This window comes from Suillus clintonianus, assembly GCF_016758775.1.
Source record: "Suillus clintonianus strain FC179 chromosome Unknown DEU56scaffold_160, whole genome shotgun sequence".
Classification (NCBI taxonomy): domain Eukaryota; kingdom Fungi; phylum Basidiomycota; class Agaricomycetes; order Boletales; family Suillaceae; genus Suillus; species Suillus clintonianus.
This window is the reverse complement of record NW_024539384.1, coordinates 31,373-49,443: the sequence shown is the minus strand read 5'-3', so window position 1 is coordinate 49,443 and position 18,071 is coordinate 31,373. Positions and strand designations below refer to the sequence as shown.

The window sequence follows — 18,071 nt, the reverse complement described above, 5'->3', positions numbered from 1 at the left end:
AACGTTGGCGTGCTTTTTCTGCTTTTTTCTACTTAGGAAACCACATAAGGTGGAAAAGGAGACTTAAGGAATACAAGGACACATATTCACTCGTACTAAGTAGACACAAGGAGAAAAAAGGAGAGATTTTGATTTATTTTTAAGTAAGATATTAAGGAAGCATGTCCCTAGTCGCGTGTACTAGTAGTGAAGCAAACACGAGCGCTGGTACGTGTTTTGGGATACCGGGTGATGATGGCGCCAGTACGACATGGCAGTACATCCTCCATACCTGGTGGCAAATTCATCAAAAACGGTGAGGGGGGGGAGGCATTAAAGGAAGCTCACGCGTGGTTTCGTGTTTTGGAATACTGGGTGATGATGGCGCCAATCGAGGATGGATGATCTCATGCTACTTCAAATGCGTGATGGTCGGCGTACTTGTTGATATAGTAGGCACGAAAGACATTATAGCTGTCATGAAGGGTGATGTCACGAGACACAAAGTTGGCGCCATAGACTGGGATAAGATGGGCTGCACGGACAATACAATCAATGTGAATGATTGAGATGTCCGGTGTATCGTCGTCATTGATCGATGGTACGACAACGAACATTCCTGTGTCGGGATCACGACCGTTAGCAGTGTATGAGAACCAGCGAACAGCAGCACATTGGAAATATTGCGTCCGGTACTTGAATGCAAAGAAGCGTAGTACTCTGGCGACGGCAAGTCCTTCCATACCACAGTTAAGGTTGTCGTTCATATTAATGAATACGCAGTCATTCCTGGGAGGACCCCCTCGCCAGGAGTGCGTTGCCCGTATCTGCTCGCGTCGCATGCCTCCAGTGCCACTGAGGTCACTGGGGGCATAGAATGATGCTGCTGCCGAGCTGAAAAGTGAGACTCTGCCCATGAACACTGGTGCTGTGGCAGGGTCGAATACAGGAGGTTCGGGGTCCGCAATATGAATTTGGTCATGAAGAAACTGTTGGAGCATGGTAGGGAATGTGGGAAGCTCGAGATCGAGCGCAAGTGCAGAAACGTCGCGTGCACCGCCTGACACTATTGGACATTAGAAAATAAGACTGATATGAAGACGGAAAACATACCAGGGTTTGCTGCGAGGTCTACATGAGCTTGAATGGTAGGTCCATCAATGATATCACCGGCTTCTCCCTCAACAGATTGATGTTGCGGTTCGTTCACATGTAGACGGTTGTGAAGCACTTGAGGCGCAGCTGTGACTGCATCGTCATCGTCATCATTGGTGTCATCGTCGAGGGCATGGCCTGCAAATTATGTTAGAAATGACTATGTAATAATGTATCCTTGCTTCAAGACTCACGATTTTTCAGTACGCGCAAAGCATCTGATATACATGACCCTTGAAGCATACCACGAGCCTCGAAGTCGCTTCGAGCAGCAGCTATTTTGTCGAGACGTTGATTCGTCAGAAGCATTTGTCCGAGTGCCTTGTACCGATTTGAGCGGCGCCAGGGCTCTTTGACAGCCTTGATATGTTTTGACTCTGTGATTGATGAGCAGAGGCCGTTGGGAGCTCCAAAGCGCCGGATCATGAGGCAGTAGTGCTGCATAGAATGTTGGCGGGGAAGTGAGAAGGTGAGTATAACTCCTGTCGTCTTGAACACTTCACGGTACTGGTGGAAATTGTTGAGAGCATCTTGAAGCTGCACGAGATCATCCTCCATAAGGACCTCTCGTCGGACGATGTAACAGAAGTCGAGGAATGCGCTAAACGTGCGAACTACATCTTGAGGGACATGGCCTTTGATGGCCGGCAGATAGACCTAAATACAGTAGTGTTAGCATTGGCAACCAAGCCTCGAATCATCTTTTTGCCCTTTCGATGGAGCAACCAAGCCTCGAATCATCTTTTTGCTCTTTCGGGGGAGCAACAAAGCCTCGAATCATCTTTTTGCCCTTTCGGTGGACGAGGGTGATGAAAATAAAGCCTCGAATCATCTTTTTGCCCTTTCGGTGGACGAGGGTGATGAAAATAAAGCCTCGAATCATCTTTTTGCCCTTTCGGTGGACGAGGGTGATGAAAATAAAGCTGCGAATCATCTTTTTGCCCTTTCGGTGGACGAGGGTGATGAAAATAAAGCCTCGAATCATCTTTTTGCCCTTTCGGTGGACGAGGGTGATGAAAATAAAGCCGCGAATCATCTTTTTGCCCTTTCGGTGGACGAGGGTGACGAAAATAAAACCATTCAGTGACGTACCTTCATCAGAGCCTTCGAATCATCACCTGTCCATTGATTGAATCCACGCCCTTCAGGAAAGCGGCGCAAGCCTGCGAAAGGAGCAACTGCGGCTATCCTTTTGGAGTAGTAATGAGTGGGATGTTGTGTACTCGCCTTGAGAAAAGGACCCTTACCGTTGATCGATGTCATCGAGAATTTCGGCTGCGCGTGAGGCGCCGTGTACGTGCTCTAGGTACTGCCCTACCCAAGTGACGAGATGATCCTTGAAGGTGCCTTTGATGATTTGATGTAGGAGGTCTGGGGCGAGAAGTTCATGTATATCTGCTCTGGGAAAATCATTTGTGAACGGCTTGAAAAAAGAAAGTCAAATTGATGTAACAATGACTAAAAAAAACATACCACAACGTGGTCGACAATACCGTATTCGAACCACAGCTTATTGTGATCGAGCTCTTGAACGAGTAAGTCGGTGTGCTCTCTGCACCGGAGCAAAGATGGTCCGTCACCATCAAGATTTTTGCGATGGTTCAAACACCTCAAATTAAACAGTAAGCTTATGGAATGATGTTGAAAGAGAGGACGTACTTTGGGCACCATCGTGAAACGACTCCCGAAAGTAGGACTTGCTCCGGATAATCTGCTATATATGGCCCTAACCCATATATCACCCGCCGATAGTGGCCATCAGGGCAGCGTACGATGTCGGGAACCGTCATGTTTGGCTTGAGGGACTCGAATATCCTTGCAATTGAGCAATGGAATAGTTGCCGGCGGAAATCACGAAAGTCGAGATCCTCTAGATATTCCTTTGTGCCTATAATATATATAATGCGAATGAGTAATTAAAATGATACATTAACGCGCTGACTCACTTTTTGGAATCGCCAAAAACCCCGCTAAAACAACACCGTTGCGGTGTGCACGCCGAACACTGTTGAAAATGTTGCCGATGGAAAGGTAGAGAGGGTGGTATTCAGTGTGCCCCGTGGCCACCGAAACTGTGGTTTTGTCGCTGCCAACAATGAGAGGCACGAACGTTGATCCGTGCAACTCTGGATCCTCTGTGATGGTGTCCTGTGTAGCAATGTGACGTCAGTTCGAGGAAAGGCGCTATAGTGAGGGTAAAAACAGATTTGCGTACCGCTTGGTTCCAGGCCCAATCACCAGAGAAGAAATTCTTAAAACAACGTTGATCGTTGTCGTTGTAGTCGCGGTATGGGACATATTCAATTTCGCCGTCGAAATCAGGATTAGCGAGTATATTGTGTACCAGGAGACGCGGATCACGGAACCATACTTCATATGTGCCCGTCATCCACGGAGGTACATCCTCAGCTGGTTTGATGCCGTTATAGGACATCGTAAAGCTCTCCCAGGCGAGCTCACCCAAAGGAGTCGCATCGATCGTGTCATAAAGGTCACGGTGGCCAGAAAACGGAGGGCTATCTTGATGCTTGATTAGTGTTGCTGCCCAAAGGTCGAGAAGGCTGTCAATTTGTCTTGCAGACATTTGGTTGCGTGTGAAGAGAAATTCGGCTGTCTCGAATCCAACACGACTATCGTACGGAGTCCAATCAGTGGACAATGCTTCAGTTCGTGGTGTCGGAGGTGCATTCTGATCGATGAAGTCGCCGTTGATATCGCACTTAAGTCCTACAGCACATTAGATTTGAATATGGAAATGGTACATATTTGTTACCTGTAAGGCGAGGGTGAAATGCCCGGAAAAGCGGCCCCAGCTGCACACAAGTGCCTTCTTCTGGCATAAATCCATCTCCCACATTCTCTGGAGCATCATCTACATTCGGGAGAGGCAGATCATCAAAGTGATGATGCCCAGGACTTGGAGAGCGTGGCGCGGGAGGAGCTGCTTGATGGAAGGTACTACGACTGCGCAGAGGCTTGGGGTGCATAGTGCGCATGTGCTGCGTGTGGCCTGACTTGTTCTTGAAGATCCGTTTGCAGCCGGGTATGCAACAAGGGATCCGGGTCATTTTCACGTTGGTAGGACTTGCAAGTGCGATGAGTTTGAAGCTAAGTTCAACGCGGTGACTGTGTGAACTTGCTCGTTTTGGGTCAGATTATAATGCAAGCCCTCACCCTGAATGGTCGAACTTACCTATACCAAAACTAACACCCCACATAGCTGGTTGTTTTCCTCCGCACCACTCGTTTTTTCCCTGTCGCTCATTTTTTTCCCTGTCCCTCGTTCCCTTATGTCTCGTCCGCAAACTCGTGCGGGCAATGCTGACAAGCATCCTGGACAAATTGTCCGGGATGCAAACAGAGTACGGCGGTCCAAAGAGGAAGTTGCTATTGAAAAAAAACAAAAGCAGAATGAGAAGGACGCTCGCACTGCAAAGGTAGAAAAATCACGTACAAATATTGCAACAGCTGAGGATGCTATGGCCATTGAACAAACTGTTCAAGCGGCTGGCCCTCCAAAGCTTGTTCGACCACGGGCACGCATGGTCACGAAGAACAAGCAGCCAAATCCAGTGAATGCGGCTTCTGTTGAGCCTGTTGTCACATGTGAGTCATGATTCAGCGCTTGATTGATAACGCACCTATTGGTTGATGCTTGTATAGCGGCGCAACCAAATTCAGCTGCAGAAGATGTTCAACCAGTCAAAAGGAAACACGCAGGCCTGAAGCTTACCTTTAGGGAAAGTGTTGCTGCCAACCGCAAGATCACTAATGGCGGAGTCACAGTTTCTGTCAGTGACATGAGTAACACACGTGTTGGAAGCACGAAAGTTGGCGATGGGAAAATCACACCGTCGTAAGTTCCTTTTGGACTACAATGTTGATTCTTTCAGAACTCACCCTTTACTATTTTGATTGGATATGTGCAATCCAAACCAGCACCAAGCACAAGCGACTGAGTGATCCGGACTCCGAACTTGAAGGTCCCATCGCAGACTGGGTGGACAAAATTGCGTCCCGACCTCAGTTGAAGCCATCTGCACCACCTAGTGCCCGACCCTCCAAGACATCACACATCGCAGATGTGGACTACGACGATCCACCTGAAGAGTTTGATGAGCAGCCAAGAAAGCGGGGTGCAAAGGTAAGTAGGAACTTCGAAGTTTTGAATACATACTCACATAAGTCAGGGCATTGTGCAGCTGATTGAGAAACGAAAAGACGCTGCGAGAGGCAAAAAGCGGGCAACCTCTGTGATAGAAGAACCGGAGGATATTGCATTCCTTGCTGACACGGAAGATGAGGTTGAGATTCTTGATGACCCACAGGCCGCCGAAGACGAGGACTCACAGGCCCCCGAAGACGAGGATCCACAGGCCCCCAGAGACGAGGACACACAGGCCGTCAAAGATGAGGACCTGTATCAGCAGCGCAAGGACGTTGGAGGGATCACTGTGGGTGAAGATGATATGATGGTGGATGATGGCGAAAATGCTCACATGGAGGCTGAGACGATCCGAGTCAAGGCCGAGAGTCGGGTTACCAGTTTGGTGAGTTGATTCGTGTTATTGAATCATGATCACAAGTACCTGAAAGAAGATAACAGATGTCAGTGGATATATCGGACAAGAAAACGGTCATGAATGCAAGGTCAGAAAACAGTCGCGGAAAAATCAAGAAAGGAAAGCCCAACAATGCGGACCTACCCAGTGGAATATACGAGCACTGGCGGGCCAAATTTGTTCCTTGTTTGATGTACTGGGTAGGTAATAGCGACCACCCATGGACCATCACTGAGGTGGAACTTGGGAATGTCCTCGAAGACATATATAACGCAGTGCGATCACGCGAACAGGGACCTGCTGATTTTGATATCGATGGTCGCGCATTTTATGTGGTGTGCATTCCCGTATATTGTAGATATATCAGCTAACTCACAAGTCTACAGGCGAGTCAAAAGATCCACGAGTGGCGAGCTGGATTTGGCTCGGCTGCTGTCACCGTCTTAATGACATTTTTGACATCAATGCCTGAGTACAACACCCAGGCGGCACGCAAGGAATACGCCGAGTATCAACTTGAGGACCTCCGTTTCATCTATGAAGATCCCGATAATGAAGAGCAACCAGGGGCATTTCTGTCAGAGTTTATCTTGCGCATTTTTGCTGCGCACCTCGCCGCGATTGCTGGGAAAGTAAGAGTGGATGCACTAGTTGAGTTTGGGGAACCTGGATATCAGACCGCACTCGCACTGACAGCCGCAGCAGTAAGTCCCTTGTTTTCTTCGAGGAAACATATTGATTTGTTTCTGTAGGCTGAACGTGCTCTTACCTTGGTCCGAGATGGGCTCGTAATCGAGAACGTTACATCTGACGACAAGAAAACTTACAAGATCATGCTAACCCTTAACGAAGCGACCAACAAGATGAGTACAACCGGGACAGCATTCTCCTGTGGAAATTGGGAGACAGACACCCTCGCGTACATGGACAGCGTCAAGGCACTCCCTCATTCACGCATCCAGGAGATACTTACACGTGGAGAAGTGTTCATGAAATCCACACGTCGCAAAGGTCGAGATGGTTCTGGTACCAGCGGCTCCACGGCACCAGCCAACAAACGTGCCCGCCTTCGCATTTGTAATGTTTTTTTTACCCTCCTCTCTTTTTCAATCACTGATGCTTTTGATAGGACACGTCTGTAATGTTCATTTACCCCGTCATTTTTTTCAACCGCTGATATTTATTCAACAGGACTCATCATCCCTGCCGGTACAAATTCAGCTCGTTCAATATTGACACCGGCTGCTCAGCCCATCACGTATACCCGTCAATTTCCCCTCGACACGCTTCTAGTATTCGTTATTTCATACAGCCACTACTGCATACCCCTCGCTTGGACTTTGCTTTGCCTTAGTTTCGGCTCCTGCACCTACTTTACTTTGCCTTAGTTTCAGCTCCTGGACTGATCATTACTGCGCCTTAATACTCTTTGACCGCCTTGTTTATGTCCTTTTCTCACCTAAAATCATGAGACTCCTGATTCTAAGGAGATGGACCTTCTTAAAGTTCCTTATTTTGAGCAACCAAATTGTTTTCACATTTCCGCATAAAAGGCAAGAAAAGGCAAAAAAAGGCATTTTAAGAATGATTAAAGCACACCAACGTTTTCCTGATGGAGGGTGTACCACGAATGCCGAAGGCAGCAGCGTATTGTGAAGTACTGAGAGAATACGTCAATGCAACCATCCCAGCGCCAAGTATGAGCACATGCTTCTTCCTCAGCGATGTCTCAGCTACTCCTGCCTGGCGAGAATCTGCTGAAGCCGCATCAGCTCACAAGGTACCAGCAATCCTAGATAAAACATACATCCTTCCGCGCCTCCCTTCGCAGCGGAGGAATAGATGTGACATCCTTGAACACATGTAGTGTATGCAGTAACGCGTGTATGCTGGCCTGGCTCTCTGCTGTAGTGAGGAGCACGATTCCACGGAAGTTAGAAGGTGCGAGCCGTGCGTTGGAGCTGTATTGCATGAGGAATAGCTCTGTTATATGCTGCTGATGGAAGGAGTCCGCGTGTTCCACCTCTGCAGCGCAAACTTTGTCGAAGTTATCAAAGCCGAGTACGGAGGGGCTGTGCCACGGACCCACGGTGCTATTACAAAGAGGTGGTGGAAGAAATGCACTGAAAGTTTGAGCGGGCTTGGGTGCGAGCGAGGAGAAGTCGACGTAATGTATGGCTGGTACAATACAGCCTGCTTGAGGTCTTGAGTAGACGTCAAGATTCTGTACTATCGACATGGTGTCATGGGTGCGCAGACCATACCGCGCGCCTGAGCTGCTGTTTGGGCCTAGGAATTATGATGCATTCGCGATTGATTCTTGGAGCCTTGGAGCAACTTTCGCAGAATTCTTCACTTCCGTTCGTCTCTTTAACCCGCTTGACGACGAAGGCTTCGACTTTGGGGGCGATGAGCAGTCTGACTCAGGTGACGAAAGCCCGGCGAAGCCAGCCGAGCCATTCGTTATACCAAAGGGACTTCGCGTCGGAGACCCTTCCAATAGGTGGGCCAGAGATTCGCTATTTGATTCCACACGTGGAGAGATCGGTTTGGCATGGAGTATTTTCAAGACACGAGGTTCGCCAAATGAGACAACTTGGCCAGTGAGTGTCATTGGATTTGTTACTACGATCTTCCTCTCTGACTTCGACAAGTCCTTTTTGAGCTTACCGGACGCAAACAAGTTGTCCTTTATAGATGCGCAGCCTGTTGATCTCCCCTCTATCCTACCCAATCTTCCTTCATCCGCACAGCAGCACGAGGTCGACACGAAAACTCACATGCCCCCAGAGACGATGTTACCAACTCCTGTTGATCTGATCACCGATTCCTTGTATATGAACCGTCTCAGCGTCTCCGCCCTTCCAAAGCATTGACTCACCCCTGGTTCATATCCGAACCACCTTTAATTCTGCCAGCTGACTTCCCTACTTCAAGTGCTCATGGCGAGGCTTCAATATGTCTAGGCGGGGGCGGAAAGTCTCTGGGAGAATGGTTATCAGAGGTTCATCCCCAGTGGCGCAATTTGAAGGGATGAGTTGAACGAGGGATACGATAGCATCATTTATTACACAATGCAATTTCATGCTCTAAAGCCCTCCGCCTTTCAAAAGTCAAACTCATGTGGGACGATGATGATCCGGAGTGCAATCACATTGCTAGATGACAACTAACCTAGGAAGATATTGAAGAATCTGACTTCAAGGTGTATATCGCATCCCCATCATCTGAATCCGATAACGATCCAGAGCCCGTGTCAAAGGAGAGGAGCCCGAGGGAAGAGATGACGATGGAAGCATACCAAAGGAAGATAAGGGAGAAGCATAAGAAGAGAAAGGAAGAGGCCAAAGCGAAGGTTCCGACAGTCGCGAGCCATAAAGCGATACACAAAAGGTACTGAAATCACTCCGATACAGCATTTGTCACGTTCCATCAATAATCGGACAGAGGGAGGACTTTTCCTGCATGGGATCAGCGCTGACAAACCATAGAAGGAGGACATTCAAACATACCAATATTCGCATATGGAGGACTTCTCTTGCGGCGTCCGAGCAGATCGATATCACCACTATCAAAGAACGAATACCCGGCTAAGAATACAAGTATCAGTAAGCTTACGAAAAGCTGCGCATAACCAAATGACTCCTTGTAGTCGCTCCCCGATTCTTCTGATCCGTAACCGTGGCCGTTAATAATCGGCCGACCAGTCTTGGAGTCGTGGAGGATGCCAGCGTGATCAACAAATGGGGCAGGGCGTTCATTTGCGGAGCGATGGAGCTGGATTAAGATCTTCTGAACCTCTAACAGATATCCTTGGAGCGTATCCAGGAATCTACGCGTCTGTAGATGCTTTGATGAAGCAATGCTGTGAGCGCATTCGTCAGCATCAATTGTACGACAATGAAAATTGTGGCATACACGCTTATCCCGTTCTCTTTGATGATATACCCAATGCCATACCGGTCAGCCACAACAGGCCCGAATCCGAAAAGGCGCAACGCGGGGTTTCCGCAGTTTGAGGTGTACAAGATAGAGGTACTGAGTAGATTCCAGCCCGGGTCAGCGAAGATTGACGGGAGGGCATTCTTCTGAGTACCGCCGTTCAGGATTGGATCGTCAGGAGATGGATCGAGGTTTCCTGTTACCTGGCGCTGATGCAAGCAGTATAATGCATACAAGTGTCTACAAGACGCATAAGTACTGAAATCAAGTTAAAACAGGAGAACCGACCGGTCTTGGCCAATCCCTCGCTACACTCCTTCGTAAGCTTTACGCGTCGCTCGCAGGCCTTGCACAATTTGCGGATCTTCTCGTCAGGTAAACACTCTGAGAAAAATGCCTACATAGACAAACCAGTCAGAAAGAAGGACCGGATGATCATACGGGCGCTTACATTGGTGAATTCGACGCTCTCCGGTTGCACTGTCCGGATCGCTTCAGTCCTCCTATGAAGGAAGGCCTTCGTCATCGCAGGTTCATAAGTGCATTCCGTTCTCCCTGTCGTATCGTCAGCGTAGTTTTCAGAATCTGAAAAGCACATCCTGACCATAAAGTCCCAAGTATGCCGCCTGAAAAGCCATCTGCACGAAGGCATCAGGGCTGAAACCATGGCTCGTGATGAAATTCTTTCCATAGCCCTTGAACTCGAACGCCTGACAATCATTCTGACATATAAGGTCACTCAACCGCGTCTCAGCATACCAAATGCCGACTCGAATTGAGGGAGTCAGGGTCCACATGAGTTTAGCAGGCGAGGTATCATATGAGAGGATATCAATGATTTGGTGTCTGTGCCGCTGGGTATCGACTTGGGAGGCCTGTATGATTTGGCGTGTGGTGAAAGGGGTGCATGGAACAGTGTGGGTGCAGAGGGATTAATTGAGCGTGCAAGCAGCATTAGGCCTTCAGTGAAGACATCTGCGGCAAACCTGATGGTAATATGAGCATATAGGAAAACGAGTTTGAGGGCGACGGGGACGTACCTCAGAACCGTGTGGCCGTCAACGCCGGTGTGTTCAAAATTGATACCGGCGGCACCATCCGCACACACAATGATTTGTAGCTTGGATCGAATAACGAATAAGACCGATTATCGACAATCTTCGTGAAGAGTGACTCACTTTGTCATACCACCGGTTGGTGCACGTGCCAACCTGCACGCCCTCCTGCAGGTCATAAGTTCCGCAAAGGAAATTGCTGCATAGAGCAGCAAGGTCTTCTCCCTTTTCGCTGTCGCGAGCGCGCACGCCGACGCCATCGCGGCCTGGGGCTGCATCATCCAGGCAGACCACCAACAAGGCATCATCAACCAGGCGCAAGCAAGCTGCATTGGTCTTGTCCTGGGCGAGTTCATGTCGAAGGGAAGACCGAGTCTTTCGATTCTCAGTAGTGAGAACGCCAATAGCCATGCGAGCAACCTTCTCACAAGCATTTTGCAGCTGCGCTAGCCGGACGGATGAAGTTCAAAATCTTAGATTCGGAGGTAATTGTGCGAGACATACCTCCGCCGTGGGGTAGGATCATTCCTGCCGGCGGTGGTGTTAGAGAGGGCTGTGAAAGGCAAATGAAATCACATGAAACGTACTCGAGGACAAAGAATGGGTTGAGAGCGAGCACTACAGGATCACTGTGCGAGAGATAACTTTCATACCTGTATGATATACCCATGATGAGAAGAAGTGCCTTCGGGCGAAATAAGAGAAACTCACCAAAAGTCCTGGATGCAGCTGCGAAAGGGGAAGATGCAGAAAGCCATGATGAAAAAGCAATACGATCAACGATGGACGAAACTCACCTCGCCTTCTCTTGAGCCCACTCATTCAATCTCTCCTGCAGAGCGGGACCTTCGCCATCTAAGAAAGTTCGAACAGCATGCTGAGTGGTAGCGTGTTCCTTATCATCCTGGAGACCTCGAAGAGCGGTTAAGTAGCGCTTGCAAGTGTCATCGAGAGATGGAACTGGTAGCTTCGACAGGGTATGCTGGTTCGCAAATGTGCATCCAGGGGGCGGAGTAATTGGGGGGAAGGTTGTTGTTTGACTTGCCATCATAATGACGGTGGCAGAGAGAGAGAAGGAAAGGGGAGAGTACGCCGTATACACCGGGTGCTAAGTCTTTTGAGGGCTTCTCGCAGTTTCTGGAGTGAGCATGACAAATGAGGCTTTGATTTGAAAGTGCGGAGCTAGGGAAGACCCCATGCATGGTTGTATCTCTCCATCAGCGCAGCTCTGACATGAATGTTACCACTGATCAGAATTTCGGCTCTCTGTACAAGACTCGAATCAATCTACAGCGGCCATTCACTGAGATTCAACTTCAGTCTCACGTGTGCGCTCAAACTCCATCTCATACATATCCGGGTACCTCAGCGCTTGAGCGACTACCAGGATAATACAAGGTACCGGGTTTTCAACAACACTGACTGGGTACGGATCGTTCTGAACCGTTCTGGCCGAATATGCTGCGGCAAAATTACCTCTAATCTATCCATTGCTGCGGCGACAAGTGGCCCATCCGTAACTATAAGCTAATTGGGACTACTCTGCTTTCAAACCAAGTTCGCACTCACACAGTCGCCACTTGTTTTACCATGTCATCACTCACATTCGCCACCGAAAACCTAATCCAGCGCTCCCAGTCCGTCTTCGATTGACCAAGTGACTCAAGGTCAGACCCGACGCTATCATCACAGAAGAACTGCATGGGAAGGGTCAGGACGCCAAGTTCTTCCGCGAGCCCTGGCATAACGTGATTGCAGGGATCCCAATAAAAGGGCGCTTTACAAAGGCAAAATAACCGCCTTGGGAACCGATCGTCCAGCCAGGAGGGAGATACATGCGGAAGATATTGTGGCGTATTTTAAGCGCATCAGCAAAAGTGCCCAAACCTGACGAGGCCTTGGAAGGCCTAACAAGACCATACACGACCTTTTGAATATTGGAAGGCCTGCGATACCTTGCGAGGAAATAGCCCCGTCTTGGATGGCCTTCTTAGAGTGCATCTAGAATAGCTTTTCGAGGATGTACGAGGTAGGTTGACCTTGCGAGGGTGCTAAGGCTGTGGAAGCTTGCAAGGGTATACTAGGCCTTACGAGATCACGCGTGTTAAGTGTGCTTTGAAAGGCCTTGAGAGGCAATGCATTATTGTACAGTACTAAAATACATCATTTGTGCGAAGTCGGAGTCACAGTAAAGTCCAGAGCGTGATCGATGGCAGCGGTCAACAAGCAGCGAAAACGAGGAATAGAGAATGAAACAGCAAGAAAGTTTATGGTCCTAGTAACCATTCTTGCGTCGACTGGAAGTTCTTTGTGGGGCGTCCGGAGCTGTAGTAGTTTTCTTCCTTTTTTGCTTTGAGGGCTGAGCGAGGGGTGGTGGAGTGGAGTTGTTGTCGTTGTCAGTCAGATCTGACAGTGGGGATGAGGTGCGTGGAGGTGCTGGTGCGGTTGCTGGCCGGGACTCCTAATCATGACATTAACAGACTGAAAAAAATAGACCTAGTGACATACCCCAATCATAGTACCCGACTGCTGCTCAGTCATGAGCTCACCTAATGAATCCTCACGCTCATTGTGAGCAGTATGACGAGGTTTCGGCTTGGGTTTCGGCTTGATACGTGGAGGCTGGTCCTCGTCATCGTGGTGGATAGAGGAACTCGCAGGACGGTATTGCTCGCTTGGCCGAGGTCGTTGATCCTCTCTATCAGAATCTGCAGGGCTATGGCCTGCCCGTGTATTGTGGCCAGCAACCTCAGTGGAGTACCGAGGCTTGAACTTTGGTGGCAATGGGATGTGGGGGTTAGACTGGAGCCGTTCCTGAGCATCGAATTCTGAGCGGTAAGTTGGTTTTCGAGCTGGTACCAGTTTGTCTTCGTCGTCGTCCGAAAAGATTACACCACGACGGTGCTGGGGCATGGACCGGTTAGGCAGTGGCCGCTGTTGCCCATCCAGTCGAGGGTGGGTTTGTTTCGGTGGTGTCGCTGCAACCTCTTCGTCGTCGTCGTAAGCTGAAGCATGGCGCCGAGTGTTGCCCTTTTGAGGATGTGGTGAGTCGAGGTCCTCGTTTGCTTGTCGAATTCGTTTGGGCGGATGCGGGATATCCTCTTCGTTGTGGTGCTCTGCAGGGCGGGTGCGCTTGCTACTTGTTGAGGGCTCTTGAAGCTCGTTAGGGTGGCCTGGACGTGGCGGTGCTGAGAATTGGACATCAGTAGCAGTATTGTATATTTATTCATCACGTACCATTTGATTTAGCTAATGCAGAACGGCGTGCAGCTCTCTGAGCACGAATTTGTGCGATGTCGTCCTCACTTTCCTTTCGCATCAGCTTGACCGAGTGCGAGTTGTCCTTAGTTGGTTTGAGGTGCCTGCAAATGATTAGCACTGAACTGACCATGCAGCAAAACATACCTGTTCCACCATGCGAGGGTGTCTTTGACCCATGGATCATCGTCGTCGTCTAGCATTTCAATGATGGCCCAGAGGAGCTCATCCAAGTCCATGTCGCCAATACACCGTGTCCAGTGCTGAGCGCTACTGATCGTAAAGTATGTCTATGGGTTCATGAGGGGGGTATCGATACAAATAGCAAAAGAGGTAAACTTACAATAATGTGAACATATGCGATGATGTATTTGTTAACGGCCGTCAGTCCCCATGCGCGATTTTTGGATGGCTTCGCAGAGTTGCGAACATTCGACGAGTCATTTGTGACAGAGGACGGTCCAATAAAAAGGTGTTTATAAAACTATATGGTAACCACACTATAAATTGAAGACAGTATGGAAGATGAGGACATACCCTCAGAACGATGTGGTTTCGAAACAGGCCATGTGTCTTCTCAGCGGCATCGTAAACACCATGTTCATAAAAGAATGTTGGCCAGTTGTGTGCCGTCATGGTGATTTCGCCAGCTTGCAAGGCAGCCATAGCTCTGTACATAGTGACATCAGCTCAAAGAATCAAAAGTAAGAAATGCATACGAATCAGGGTCCTCGTCAAACCAAACCAATTTCTTCCGAGGGCAAAGCAAACGGGCCAACTGCGGGTGATTGAGCCCGCGCATTGACTTGTCCTCGACTTCTGGAATTGGCGGGTCAAGAGCATCGGCCTTACTATACATATTCAGGCCAATGTATTGCAGGCCCTTGTGCTTGATGGAGCTCAGATCTGCAGATCTGCCTTCACTCATGCCCCTCGTTACCTACCATGCAAAGATAAATTATCTAGCTGAAAACAGGCGCATATATGCGCATATACTTACCATTTGAATGATCACATTAAGTTTTTTGCTCGATATGGTGTCAAGCTCGTTCTCGAGACCAGGAATATACTCAATGACGCCATTGTACAGTAACAAATGGCGATCCGTGAGGTCTTCAGGTCTTTAGCAAGTCAGATACATGTGAGATAGATAAATCAATGAAGCACGTACTGTTCGATGTCACGCTTACCACCTCGGTCAAATAGAAGACCAGTCTTGAAGGCCGCACATGGGACTCCGAATGTATCCAGAAGGCTCGAAGCCTTCCTCCCTGCATTTCAGTATAGTTCTGAGTCGTCTGGTTTTGGATCCTCACGTTTCCTGCTTCCAATGGTCAAAATTTGTATGGTACAGATCAAATAACACTACCTCGTTACGTTCTTGCGGGAGCTTGATGAAATAGAATTGATAAGGTTGTCGGTGCTGGTGTCACTGGAGGAATTTTTGTGCTTGCGTTTGCTAGGCCTTGATGGTTCTGGTGACCGTGACCGTTTGTTCTTGCGTTTTGCAAGTTTCACAGGCTCTGGAGAGGATCCAACGGAAGAAACGGTAGTGCTACGTACATATATTGAATGCGAATCAAGGGGATCAGAGGAGCTTGACGATGTGCCAGGATGACGGCGCGAAGACATGATGGTGTAGGATTAAGGGGTAAAAATGTCTTATTGACGTGTTGTTTGTTGACCGGCATTTGCCAGTCGTGCGCACAATTTTATGTTGATATGTCACGTGACTGTACGATTTCGTATGACCGGCCAAAATTCAACTTCATTTACATCTATGTACAAATGTACAACTTGTTCAGCTCCGGACTGGAGGCAATACATATAGTGCGGCTTGGAAGCCGGCACGGATGTCAATGGTCCGGGAGTAACAAGTTGTACTAGTACAGTACCAGAACCATCGAAATACCCGCACTCTGCCAGATGGTACTCTCACATCAAGTCTTGCAACGGCTTTTGCACAGCGGCGCTGTGGCCAATGCTGATACTCGACTCCCACTTTGGCTGAGACCCTTTGCTGGGCGGATCTGAGCGAGATCCGGCGCCCTCACCAAGAAAGATCTGAGCGAGATCTGGGGTGCCCGCTAGCCATTGGAGCGATGTGGAGGCGCGCGTCGTGCGCCCGCCGTACAATTTCAGTCTCGCATAACGTTGGCGTACCACTTTCGCCCTACTCACAGGTTCTCCCGCTAATTCTACTCGGTCATCTTTCGAACCTTGCGTGGGCCCGCCTTCAAGGCTACATTCAAACTTCAAGACAACAAAGCGGCGACTCTGAAATCCCACCAGACGGCCACGTCGAACACCTCGCTGTACGCGAAGCAGCAGGCGTCGTCAGACATATGTCACGCTCATTATGCTCATTGCTATGTCCTTTGGTGAGTGATTCACTCCTTACTCGTGCACATCTACTAACACATCGCAGAGCTGTCCTTCCCACCTGTTCGTGGTGTCCACCTTTCCCTCACGTTAAAGACTGCTGTTGTACATGCCTGCGACAATCAGGACGGTGCACTGGTTGATGTGAGTGACGCTGGTCTCTGACGTTGGCTTTGCTGATGGAACCCCCACTGTAGTCCCTCGTAGACTGTGAAATTGCTCGAGAGACTGATGCGGGCCCCGCACGACTTGCCAGATACATGTCCAGCGGGACGGACTCTCACCTGAACGATGCTGTAGAGCATTTTCAGCTGGTTCTGGACCAGCGTCCGGTCGGCCATCCTGACCGCGCAGCAGCTCTCACCAACCTTGCGTGGGTCCGCCTTCAAGCTTATATTCAAAAAGATCATCAAGACATCGACAGGGAGGACACCGCCGTCTGCATTCAGCATCCAATGAAGGCATCCACCTTCAACAAAACATGCTCGAACTCTGTCCTCCGGGTCATCAACACTGTCCCCGCGCCCTCGACAATCTTGGATATGCCGTTTGGGTACGCTTTGACCAGAATGGCAGCATTGATGATATAGAAGGGAGCCGTTGTCGTTTTGCAGCGTGCTGGCGTGGCATTATCCCACGACACTCGCATGGATGATGAGCTCGAGTCTGACTGCGCATGAAGAGCACGAGCCTAGGCCTTGTCGGCACGCGAGTTATGTGCTTCAGTGGTCTTGTATTATACACTCCTGCACATGTAAATTACCTTAATAGAGCTGATTTTATGAGCTATCTTGTCATGCACCATCATCAATTACAAGTCGGCAAAGCTATCCTCCCCGACCTCATTGATCACATCCTCCCCATCTTCAGGACCAAAGCCATCAATCCCATTAGTTTCTTCATCTGCACCATCCTCATCAAGGACTTGATCGAGGTCGGAGTATCCGTATTCGTCCATCTCGTCGGCAACAGTGTCATCTACCATCGCTTCAAAGGGAGCTGGAACTTCATTCCCATCCTCGTCGCCTATGCTGTCTGTCTCCTTGCTATCATCTGTTTCCTCCTCACTATCATTGCCACTCCCATCGTCTCCATCCTCATCCATATCCTCGTCTTCTTCAGAACCCTCATCAAATTCTGATCCCCGGCGCTCTTTCTCTCTTTGGAAGGGGATCCTATCCAACTCATCACGATCATCAATCAGGCATGACGTCTCTCTTCGTGTGGATTTGTGCCCCACACCTCCCCCAAGGAACCGCATGAATGTGTCTCGGTCGACGAACCTGGTAATTTATCAGATTTGATTTATGTTGTTAGTGGGAAATAACTGACATGTTGACGCAGTACCAGTCCCAATCCTTGTCGTTGTCAGCTGCTTGACGGGCAATGGACGGTCCAAGTAAATGCTGTGTAAGTTTGTACCGAAATGCTGGGATAATGTGAACACCTCGAATAACCAGGTCAGGATCAAGGAACCCAAAGGCTGATTCATCCTCCGCATCGTAAAATCCAACTCGTGGCAGTCGTTTTGCGGCCCAACCAGAGGGCGCAGTGACATCGCGGGCAAACCAGCGGACCCACAAAAAGTCAAAGCGCTTTATAGAGGGATGTGCACCTGGTCTGGTGTAGCGGATATTGGCATGAAAGATTCCAATAACTCGCGCATACCAGTATGGATGGGACTCTTCATCGTCGCGGGCAAGAACCATGATATCTGCATGTGTGCGGGGATTAAGGG

The 18,071-nt window shown here is 49.2% G+C and overlaps 7 protein-coding genes across 7 annotated transcripts; 3 read left to right on the top strand and 4 right to left on the bottom strand.

Moving 5' to 3' along the window:
• Window positions 1–87: 87 nt before the first annotated feature.
• Window positions 88–4,202, bottom strand: DEU56DRAFT_974984 (uncharacterized protein; the record flags this gene model as incomplete). Its single annotated transcript, XM_041359566.1, has 11 exons — window positions 88–271; window positions 328–1,045; window positions 1,093–1,159; window positions 1,342–1,791; window positions 2,227–2,323; window positions 2,382–2,557; window positions 2,608–2,743; window positions 2,794–3,022; window positions 3,081–3,282; window positions 3,350–3,861; window positions 3,908–4,202. 10 exons carry the CDS (start codon window positions 4,200–4,202, stop codon window positions 387–389), a joined length of 2,823 nt encoding a protein of 940 aa, XP_041201766.1. The 3' UTR covers window positions 88–271; window positions 328–386.
• A 481-nt stretch (window positions 4,203–4,683) lies between these two features.
• DEU56DRAFT_172235 (uncharacterized protein) lies at window positions 4,684–7,068 on the top strand. The gene is made up of 7 exons (XM_041344898.1): window positions 4,684–4,740; window positions 4,798–5,278; window positions 5,325–5,684; window positions 5,741–6,031; window positions 6,083–6,400; window positions 6,449–6,773; window positions 6,826–7,068. Coding segments are annotated over exons 2-7 (1,563 nt in total). The 5' UTR covers window positions 4,684–4,740; window positions 4,798–5,011; the 3' UTR covers window positions 6,828–7,068.
• A 206-nt stretch (window positions 7,069–7,274) lies between these two features.
• On the bottom strand, window positions 7,275–7,668 carry DEU56DRAFT_919253 (uncharacterized protein; the record flags this gene model as incomplete). Its single annotated transcript, XM_041358242.1, has 2 exons — window positions 7,275–7,439; window positions 7,504–7,668. 2 exons carry the CDS (start codon window positions 7,666–7,668, stop codon window positions 7,275–7,277), a joined length of 330 nt encoding a protein of 109 aa, XP_041201764.1.
• Window positions 7,669–7,748: 80 nt separating this feature from the next.
• DEU56DRAFT_172201 (uncharacterized protein) lies at window positions 7,749–8,764 on the top strand. Its single transcript, XM_041344897.1, has 3 exons — window positions 7,749–8,299; window positions 8,351–8,582; window positions 8,634–8,764. Exons 1-2 carry the CDS (start codon window positions 7,934–7,936, stop codon window positions 8,570–8,572), a joined length of 588 nt encoding a protein of 195 aa, XP_041201763.1. The 5' UTR covers window positions 7,749–7,933; the 3' UTR covers window positions 8,573–8,582; window positions 8,634–8,764.
• Window positions 8,765–9,128: 364 nt separating this feature from the next.
• On the bottom strand, window positions 9,129–12,438 carry DEU56DRAFT_919251 (Choline/Carnitine o-acyltransferase-domain-containing protein; the record flags this gene model as incomplete). The annotated part of the gene is made up of 13 exons (XM_041358241.1): window positions 9,129–9,157; window positions 9,209–9,561; window positions 9,615–9,841; window positions 9,898–10,035; window positions 10,090–10,193; window positions 10,243–10,484; window positions 10,553–10,624; window positions 10,679–10,758; window positions 10,817–11,139; window positions 11,198–11,346; window positions 11,405–11,422; window positions 11,491–11,801; window positions 12,298–12,438. The coding sequence occupies 13 exons, from the start codon at window positions 12,436–12,438 to the stop codon at window positions 9,129–9,131; spliced, it is 2,187 nt and encodes a 728-aa protein (XP_041201762.1).
• A 1,599-nt stretch (window positions 12,439–14,037) lies between these two features.
• Window positions 14,038–15,074, bottom strand: DEU56DRAFT_748388 (uncharacterized protein; the record flags this gene model as incomplete). The annotated part of the gene is made up of 5 exons (XM_041349352.1): window positions 14,038–14,241; window positions 14,295–14,435; window positions 14,489–14,621; window positions 14,671–14,891; window positions 14,952–15,074. Coding segments are annotated over 5 exons (822 nt in total), but the record flags the coding sequence as incomplete, so codon positions are not given.
• A 1,236-nt stretch (window positions 15,075–16,310) lies between these two features.
• Window positions 16,311–16,923, top strand: DEU56DRAFT_919249 (uncharacterized protein; the record flags this gene model as incomplete). The annotated part of the gene is made up of 3 exons (XM_041358240.1): window positions 16,311–16,332; window positions 16,380–16,477; window positions 16,531–16,923. 3 exons carry the CDS (start codon window positions 16,311–16,313, stop codon window positions 16,921–16,923), a joined length of 513 nt encoding a protein of 170 aa, XP_041201760.1.
• Window positions 16,924–18,071: the final 1,148 nt, after the last annotated feature.